Source organism: Symphalangus syndactylus, chromosome 10 (assembly GCF_028878055.3).
Source record: "Symphalangus syndactylus isolate Jambi chromosome 10, NHGRI_mSymSyn1-v2.1_pri, whole genome shotgun sequence".
Lineage (NCBI taxonomy): Eukaryota > Metazoa > Chordata > Mammalia > Primates > Hylobatidae > Symphalangus > Symphalangus syndactylus.
In genome coordinates, this window is record NC_072432.2 from 39815927 (window position 1) to 39825788 (window position 9862).

The following is a 9862-nucleotide window of genomic DNA, read 5'->3' on the forward strand; positions in this document are numbered from 1 at the left end:
ATTATGTGGTCGAGGCATTGTTTTGTTTTTTAATTATTAAAAGCTCATTGATAAACCATCTAAGTAACATAGAAGTACATAGATTAAAAAGTAGCAGTCCATCCAAAAGAGGATACATGAAGATTTACTGTGTCCTTTAAGTTATGTTTTTTATCTGTGTCTCCAGTTCCCTAAATCCCATAAGCTTCTTGAGGTTGGCACCACTTTGAATCTTGAGCCTCCTGTGTGATAGACTTGTCTTTTCTGATATTCCCCAAGCCTTAGTTTTCCTTATTTGTAAAATAGGGCATATTTTAATACCTCCTTCTGAAGATTGTCACAGTAATGACGTGGGATCATGTATATAAAGTGTTTAACACAGTGCTGCAGTCTTTGTGCCCAGATACACATTTTATTACTAATGCGGAACAGAAGTCTTCTGCTGATTTACAGGTGGGCTTTCTGTCTAATGAGTAAATTTCACTTTTCTCTTTCCTTTCTTCACCAGGAAGATGTCATCAACACTCAGTGTGGCTATGATGCCAGGCAAAAACCAGTAAGTGGAATCTCATGTTGTTGCTTAGCACAAAGGGTGTTGGAGGAGCTTTGGCCTGTGCCTGGTGCTCTATCTGTGACAATGTGCTCTCCTCTTCCCTTGTGAAGGAAGTTGACCAGCAGATTGTAATCTACACGAAAGGCTGTGTGCCCCAGTTTGAGAAGTGGTTGCAGGACAATTTAACCATCGTTGCTGGTATTTTCATAGGCATTGCATTGCTGCAGGTAAGATAAGGGTCCTTGATGGATATCACAGGGAAATAATGCCCTGGGAGAGCCCTTGCCAGGATCGGAGCTTTGCTTAAAAACCTTGGTTGTCATAGTTTTTAAGACAAATTGGAGGGCTGAGGAACAGACCTAAACGATTTGGTTTGTGTTTTATTTATTTATTTATTTTATTAATTTTTTTTTGAGACGGAGTCTTGCTCTGTCGCCCAGGCTGGAGTTCAGTGGCGCGATCTCGGCTCACTGCAAGCTCCGCCCCCTGGGTTCACGCCATTCTCCTGCCTCAGCCTCCAGAGTAGCTGGGACTACAGGCGCCTGCCACTACGCCCGGCTAATTTTTTTGTGTTTTTAGTAGAGACGGGGTTTCACCATGTTAGCCAGGATGGTCTCGATCTCCTGACCTCGTGATCTGCCTGCCTCGGCCTCCCAGAGTGCTGGGATTACAGGCGTGAGCCACCGTGCCCGGCCTGGTTTGTGTTTTATTAAAGCTCTGTCTGAGTTTAGATGCTACTATCATGAAATACTTTAGGAAACCTTGTCTTTTTCTAAGATGGAGACATTAATTAGATCAGTAGTTGCCTGCTGGCATTCCATCGTTTACATGTGCGCAATAATACTGCATTGTGGCAACTGAGTCAAACATGCATAGTTAGAAGTAGAACTCAGTGGTGACGTTAAGGTTTTGGGAAGTTTCACAGAGATGTCATAACGCTTTCTCTCCCTAAACTACCTTGCCAAAGTGCTAGTGAAGAAAGGGAGCACCCGCTTTTCCTCCTGGCCAGTCTTCAGAGCTGGACTCTTCATGTTGTTGGTGTGATACTTTCCTAAGAGCACATAGTTGAAACAAATTAAAGAAGACCTAAGTAAATATAAAGATATCCTTGTTCACAATTGCAAAACTTCATATTATTAAGGTAACAACACTCGTCAAGTTGATCTACAGATTCAGTGTAATCCCTATCAAAATTGTAACCACTTTTTAGCAAAAATGGACAAGCTGATCCTAAAATTCATATGGAAAAGCAAGGAACCCATAATAGCCAAAACAAATTTGCAAAAGTAAAACAAAGTTGGAGAATTCACACTACCCAATTCAAAACTTAGTACAAACATGTACTAAACATAGTAATCAACATAGTGTGTACTTGAGTAAGATTAGCCATATAGAGAAGTGGAATAAAATTGAAAAATCAAGAAATAAAACCAGGCCAGGTGTGGTAGCTCATGGATGTAATTCCAGCACTTTGAGAGACCAAGGCAGGGGGATGGCTTGAGCCCAGGAGTTCAAGACCAGCCTGAGCAACATAGCAAGACCTTGTCTCTACAAAAAGTAAAAATAAAAAAATTAGCCAAATGTAGTGGCACATGCTTGTGGTCCTAGCTCCCCAGCAGGCAGAGGTGGGAGGATTGCTTGAGCCCAGAAGGTTGAAGCTGCAGTGAGTCGTGATTATGCAACTGCACTCTAACCTGGGTGACAGAGCAAGACTCTGTCTAAAAAAAAATAAGAAAAAATAATATATAATTAAAAAGAAGAAATAAGGCCGGGTGCAGTGGCTCATGCCTGTAATTCCAAAACTTTGGGAGGTTGAGTCAGGTGGATCACTTGAGCTCAGGAGTTCCAAAACAGCCTGGGAAACATGACAAAACACTGTTTCTACAAAATACACAAAAGTTAGCTCGGCATGATGGTGCATGCCTGTGGTCCCACCTACTTGTGGGGCTGAGGAGGGAGGATCACTTGAGCCTGGGAGGTTGCAGTGAGCTGAGATCGCGCCATTACACTCCAGCCTGGGTGACAGAGCAAGATCCTGTCTCAAAAATAAAAAATAAAAAGGAAGAAGAAATAAGCTCGTACGTGTATGGTCAGTTGATTTTTGACAAGGGAACCAAAACCATTCAATAGGGAAAGAGCAGTCATTTCAACAAATGGTACTGGGAAAACTGGATATGCAAAATAATGAGTTTAGACTAACTCACACCATATATAAAAATTAACTCAAAATAAAGCAAAGACCTAAATATAAGAGCCAACACTATAGAACTCCAGAAGAAAACATAGCCATAAATATTTGTGACTTTGGATTAAGCAGTGTCTTCTTAGATATGACATCAAAAGCATAAGCAATGAAACAAATGTAAATAAATTGGACTTCAAAATTTAAAACTGTGCCGAAAATGATACCATCAAGAAAGTGAAAAGATAACTCCTAGTATCTAGAAAATAAAAGAATTTTTAAAACTTAATAAAATAACAAATAACTTAAAAATGGGCAGCCAGGCATGGTGACTTGTCCCTGTAATCCCAGCTACTTGGGAAGCAGAGGCAGGAGGCTGCACTGAGCTGTGATCACGCCGCTGTACTCCAGCCTAGGCAACAGAGCAAAACCCGGTCTCTTAAATTATTAAAAAACAAACAAACAAAAAAAACGGGCAGAGGATCTGAACAGGCATTTCTCTAAAGATTAAAATGGCTAATAAGCACATGAAAAGATGCCAACGTCGGTAGTCATTAAGGAAATGCAATTCAAAGCCACATACTTCATACTCGTTAAAGTGGTTAGAATAAAAAAGATGGACAATAACAAGTATTGGCAAGGATGTGGAGGAAATGAAACTCTCGTATGTTGCTGATGGAAATGAAAATGTTACAACCTCTTTGGGAAACAATTTAGCAGTCTCTCAAAAGTTAAATATAGTGCTACCATCTAGAAGTGTACCCAAAAGAATTGAGAACGTGTTTACCCAAAAACCTGTATGCTCATGTTCATAGCAGAATTACTCATAATTGCCAAAATGTGAGAGCAATGCAAATACCCACCAACTGAGGAGCAGATAAACAGAATGGGGCATATCATGCTATGGAATATCATTCAGCCATCAAAAGGAATAGATTAATAGTACATGTATATGAACCTTGAAAATATTTTGCTACATGAAAAAGATAGTCACAAAAGCCCAATATTATATGATTCCCTTGATACGAAATGTCCAGAAGAGGCAAATCCACGGAGGCAGGAAGTAGAATAGTGGTTGCCAGGTCTGTAGGGATGGTGGGATGGGAATGACTGCTCACAGGTGCAGGGTTTCTTTTTGGGGTAATGAAATGTTCTGTGATTAGATAGTGGTGATAGTTGCATAGCTTTGTGAATATACTAAAAGCCACTGAATTATACACATTACAAGGATGCTTTTTACCACATATGAATGACATCTTAAATTTCAAAAATCAACAATTTTAAAAAAATGGGACACAGTGGCCAGGGAAAAAAGTTATGAGTGTCAGTTCACTGTTTGACTCACATTTTCTTCCTTTCTCAGATTTTTGGGATATGCCTGGCCCAGAATTTGGTTAGCGATATCGAAGCTGTCAGGGCAAGCTGGTAGAGTCCCTGCAACCGCTGCTGCAAGACACTGGACAGACCCAGCTTTCGGGACCCTCCCGCGTGCGGAACTGATCTTCAAGCTGCACGGACCTAATCACAGATGCAGCCTGCAGTCTCGCCTAATGGAGCTGCCATTAGGGGAGTGTAAAACTGGGAAATGCTGCTCACTGACAGAATTAAAAAAAAAAAAATAACCAGTATGAAAGTCATTGTGCCGTGAATCTCTACTGTAGCCATGAATTTATGGACAGTTGGATGCTTACCAAAAAAAGAAAAAAGGGAGGGTGGGGGACCCAGATGTACTTGAATGTGCAGAAAATACAGTCTTGTCCTCGTCTTCCATAATTGGAGGGCTGGGAGAGGTAGCTTTGCTCTTCGCCACACCTTGGACGGACCACCTTCTGTACCATGGCCTGAAGGAGTGCATCTCTTCAAAGACTCAGCCCCTTACCTGGGAGGGCAGTGGTTTGTCGGCATCCCTCCACGTACATTTTAGGAAACACTTGCAACTCTCATCTGAAGAAGAAAACAACTCGTCTTTGGGTTCAGATTTTGTGATGGTATTCAGCAAGTCACTTGGGCGAGCACACTTGGTCTATCCTGGAAAGTCTCCTTATAAGAGAAGTTGTGTATTTCATGTGTACCGAGCAAGGGCGTCGGAAGACTTCATGAGGCTGTATTTTAGCAGGACTGATCTTTTTTCTAAGTAGGCCTGAGCTTTGTTTATCAGTGAAATTCATGGAGAAAATGAGGTTAATGAAGAGGTATCAGTTAAATACCCCCTTCTTCTCACCCTGCCAAAATTAGCAGTTGGATTTTTGGAAACTGGAATACTCTGGGTCATTTTGTTTTGTATGTTTGTTGTTTTTCGTCTTCCAAAGGTGAAAGCTGTGATATGGTTCCACTTAAATTTTAGTGTTTTCTGACTCAGCTCAAGCATTAATTTTTGATTAAGTCTTAACCTGCATGACCTGTGAATCTGAATCCATCATCTCCCTTTCCTGCCAGCTTTTCTACAAATATTGAAATATGTTATTTGGTCAGCACTTATTTCCTAGGTTCACAGCCTTGGGAGGTTGTGGCATGTCCTCCCATCCAAATGCTTCCCTGGTCTCGATGATCTCTTCCAGAGTCGATCTGAGTGGCCTCTTCTGCACCCTCCCCTTCTTTCTCTTTGAATGGAATTAAACCCAATTTTGAAACAACATTGACCCAGTCAAAAGCTTCTAATGGTTTCTTTTTCTTCCTCCAGTTTTAGTTTGCTTTTGTTAAAAAAAGAAAATAGTGCATGGCCATAGCTCCTTCAGTTCTCATTGCAGACTAACCATCAGGATGGTATCAAAGCACAAATACTTTGGAGGGGAATGCGTTGAACTGGGGCAAGTACTCTGTAACACAAAGTGGGAAACCACTTCCTGGTGCTGCCGCTCCTGCCCCCCACTTTAGGTGGGAGGGACGAGTTTTGCCCTCTAGATTTTAATCCAGCTGGTGTCCACCGGATGTTGCCCTTGTGGGGAGCAGATATCAGTCTGTGGAACGCTGGGAAAACCACAGGCACATTTTTCAGTGCGGACAGATTTGCCAGCACATAACTGGGTAGCCAGCTAGCATACTTTGTGGAAATTAAGCGAGGTTTTCCATTTCAGCCCCGTGTTGCATGGTGGTGGCTGATGAATGTGTCAGTCTGCTCAGAGAAAGGACAGAAAGGAAATTATTTTCAAAACTGTGTTCACTGTTTGGGTGTGTGTATGGCTCTGCATGTGTGTGTTTTTGTCTCTGTATAGGTAGAGGTGTTCACGTCTTACTCTGACTGTAAGGTTGTCTCACTTCATCTCTGCCCCCACCACAGTTGCCATTTTGTAATGTCCTTCCAACATGGAGAAGACACGAGCTCTCCAGTTGGCATCGTTTGTCTTTTTTGTTGATTGCCTCATTCTCCAGTGAACTCCATCTGCCCAGTTGATTCAGAATCAGGCAAGATCCCTGCCCTTTGGCACATCCACTGAAAGGCCAAACAGCCAAGTCCGAGTGAGTTTTAAATATTAATCACCCTTTATTTTTTACACTTGAGAGTGATTGTAATAAAGGCTGTCATTAATAAACTTGGTTCTACCTTACATGGAGTTGTGTCTTTCTTCATTACTTCTTTCTTGAAACTGTGAAATTTTCGAATCCAGTGCTTCTCAAACTTTAGCAGGTGTCAGAATCACTGGGAGGACTTGTTAAAACACATGAATGCATTTGCTCCATGCCCATAATTTCTAACTTAGTAGGTCTGGGGTGGGGCTGGAGAATTTGTATTCTGATAAGATCGTAGGTGATGCTGTTTGCGGCTTGTTTGGGAACTACACTTTGAGAAGCATTGCTCTGATCCATTTCTCTAGGAGGGGAAACAGAAAGGTAAGATTTTGTAGTTGGGAAGGGAAAGGTTCCTTTGTACTTACAAATGCTGACTGACAAGACACAGAGGCCAGGGCCTCGTATGTAGGAAATCCCTGCCCATGAGGTCATCTGCTGGTTACAATCACTTGGGGGAACATGTGAAATACAGATTCCCCAGACCTTACTTACCCCTAGCAGTTCTGGAGTGGAAGACGGGGTATCTATGTTTTAAAAGCTCCCTTGAAAATTTAATGCCTGGTAGGATTTATGACTTATGGGCTTAGATAAATGTTGATAATATTCACAACCTTTTTTATAAGAAAATAATTTCTCACAGTCCCTTGGAGCTGGAATCCTAAAAACCCATTAGAGAAATGTCAGCTTAAATGTCTTTCATTGTGAATTATCACTGCAGAAGAAGACTTCCGTCGTTAGAACTGATTAAAGACTTTTTTCAAAGATCAAATGAAAACAAATTTTAAGGTTCATACAGCACACTTAGATCCTGACATCATAGTGTCAGACTTGTTCAAGAAACATTTTGCCTCATTTCTCGGATATTTGAAACAACAATGTTATTTTCATTTTAAGGAAATTTATCAGTGATGATTGGAGATGGCCAATCCCTGCTTCTTGAGTTTACATTGTCTACATTGGCCCTCTTTGCTTGTTGCAAACTATAAGCCAACAAAGGAAAACAAAAATGACAGCTCAGAAATAAAAGGATGCTTTTGTCTATAAAACTCAAAAACTTGGAGGAAGTTTCTTCAGTGTGTAGAAGGTAGACTTTAGGGGAAGCTTATTAAATTTCTCTTTATTTCTGTTGTTGGACTGGTTACCACTAACATCATTGCTTCTATAATTTAAAAATACACAGTTTTTAAACATGAACTCAGGAATTAAAAAGAATTTTGCATCATGAAGTACTTAAAGGAATGCATTTCCTTTGTTCTTCCTCTTCCTTCTCCCAGGGAATAATAAACCTGGACTTTTCTTTCAGCCCTCCTGCCACAGGTCCCAGTTGTCCTTTCCTCAAGGGGATCCTTAAAGTGTCTCTCGGAGGTTTCTTATGCAAAGTGATAATTCATTTCCCTGTGTTTGTGTGGGCAGGAATGGAGTGATTTTGCAGTTTCGTCTGTTTCCGGCTGGCTTGGACAGGCGCCCTGGGAAGCCTGTGGGCTGAACAATGAGGAGCTGGAGCCCAGTGACCTGGCAGGCCACCCCAACTCTCTTTGTCATTTATTCCACGAAGCTCTCCTTCTCTAGGGAAATCCTGTTTAGACCTCCAATGAAGAACTGGGAAGCCCTCCATAAACGCTGGCCAGCAGGGTTTCATGGCCAGAGCTCTCTCCAGTGAAGCCATGGGGCTGCTTCTAGGTGCTGCCCGCTTCTGGAGTGAGAAGCCTAGTCTTTGAGGAGGAAAGCGCAGCATTTGCCTGAAAAATACATTAACATTGGCTTTACCGTGATGACACAATAAAATCCATAGAAAATCTACACATGATAACAGACAAGGCAGTCAGATGGGGGTGGGGGGGGGGGTGAGGGGGTGGGTAGGGGCAGGGAGCAGGGCAGAGAAGCCAAACTCTGAACCTGGAGCAAAGCCATCCTTAGACTCACCCGAGCCTTTTTGTTTGGAGGGGTTTGCCACAAAAAGTTTATAAAATTACAGTTTTAGGCCAGACAAGGTGGCTCACACCTGTAATCCCAGCACTTTGGGAGGCCAAAGCAGGAGGATTGCTTGAGGACAGGAGTTCAAGATTAGCCTGGGCAACATAGCAAGACCCCATGTCTTAAAAAAATGAAAAAAAAAATTTTTTTCATTAGCTGGACCTGGCATCATGCACCTGTACTCCCAGCGACTCTGGAGGCTGGGGCAGGAGGCTGGGGCAGGAGGACAGCTTGAGCCCAGGAGTGAAGTATGATCACACCACTGCATTCCATCCTGGTTGGCAGAGGAAGACCCTGTCTCTAACTTAATAAAAATAAAATTACAGTTTTTAGGACTTCTTGAGGGATTAAGTACAGCTTGATTTGGCGTTTTCATGCTGAGTGGTTCTCCTGTAAACTTGCCACTAGCGAGAGGAGGCTGATTTAGTCCCTTCCTGTTATGCATTAGCCGGGGCTAAACCTCTGGGGACCCACACTGGCCATTGTGATTTATTTCTCCACTTCTAGGAATTCCCAAGTAAAGTAAATCTAAGGGAAGAGCAGGCGAGTTCACGGGCTTTCACTGTAAATATGCCCCGAAAGGAAAGCAGTAGCAGGCTTCCCACGCTCTTGCCCCATACCGAACGCACGCTTGCACTCTCCATGGGGGAAAGCTACTTTTCAGATGTGGAGCCGACCGTCAGGTGCGGCGTCAGCTCTTGTATTTGCAGAGCAACTCATTTGAATGGGAACGTTTTAATGGCCTGCCCTCTAGTGTCGACCGCGTAAAACCACTCCGGACTGGAGTTGGAATAGTTCAGGGATAAAAACACTGTGTGTTCAGAGGCGCTTGTGCTTTGGAGAAACTTGAAGCTTATGTTGCCTGCTTAGGGCGGGTACATGTTTTATTTCCTTTACACGCTCCTGAAAATGGCAAGGCTTGTTTTGGAAAGATAAGAGAACAGGACGTTTTGCTCCCATCACCATCTATCCTGCTTGGGATCTTGCTGCTGGGAGTTTATCACGGCAGGATGGAGCTGGGCCCTGTCCTCCCACAAGTTTTCAAATGTGGTTTCTAGACAACGATGGTGACTGCCTAAAGCTGCTCATCTTCCAGGCAGACGCACTGTCCTAAAGGTGTCCTCAGTGGGGCTGGGAGGACAATGCTCTGCACCCGCCTTCCCAGGGAACACCACCCTCTATTGGAACTTCAGAGGTTTTTGTGGCAAAAGGCCCCAGGACCCTGGTTTGCACTTCAATTCCTCTTCAAAATGAGCAGCTCTCCAGAAACAAGGAATAGAACATCTTTACATTTCTTCTAAAACCACCAGTGTGTTACTTCTACACACTGTACTTAGAAATACACACATATATGCATACATACCACCAGTGTGAATCACCTGGATTTTGCTTTGGCTTGTCAGAAGTGTTTGAAGAAAAACAACTCCATTGCAAATAGGACCTGGGTAAAATGAGGCTGAAACCTACTCGGCTACATTCCCAGATGGCTAGGCATTCTAAGTTACAGGATCAGATAGAAGGTTGGCACAAGACACAGGTCATAGACAGCTTGCTGATAAAACAGGTTGCAGTAAAGAAGCCCACAAAAACCAAGGTGGCGATGAGAGTGACCTCTGGTCGTCCTCACTGCTACACTCCCACCAACGCCATGACAGTTTACAAACGCC

At 42.8% G+C, this 9862-nt stretch overlaps 1 protein-coding gene across 3 annotated transcripts in view; it reads left to right on the forward strand.

Annotated features, from left to right (window-relative positions):
- Positions 1-6259, forward strand: part of TSPAN5 (tetraspanin 5) — a 180729-nt gene extending 174470 nt beyond the window's left edge. For 2 of the 3 annotated variants that reach the window (XM_055296948.2, XM_055296950.2), the window contains 3 exons: positions 488-535; positions 643-759; positions 4078-6259. In XM_055296948.2, coding sequence (XP_055152923.1) covers positions 488-535; positions 643-759; positions 4078-4143 — 231 coding nt within the window. In that variant the 3' untranslated portion in view covers positions 4144-6259. Of the gene's footprint in view, positions 1-487; positions 552-642; positions 760-4077 lie in introns of all 3 variants that reach the window. The other variant, XM_055296949.2, reaches the window with a different exon arrangement.
- Positions 6260-9862: the final 3603 nt, after the last annotated feature.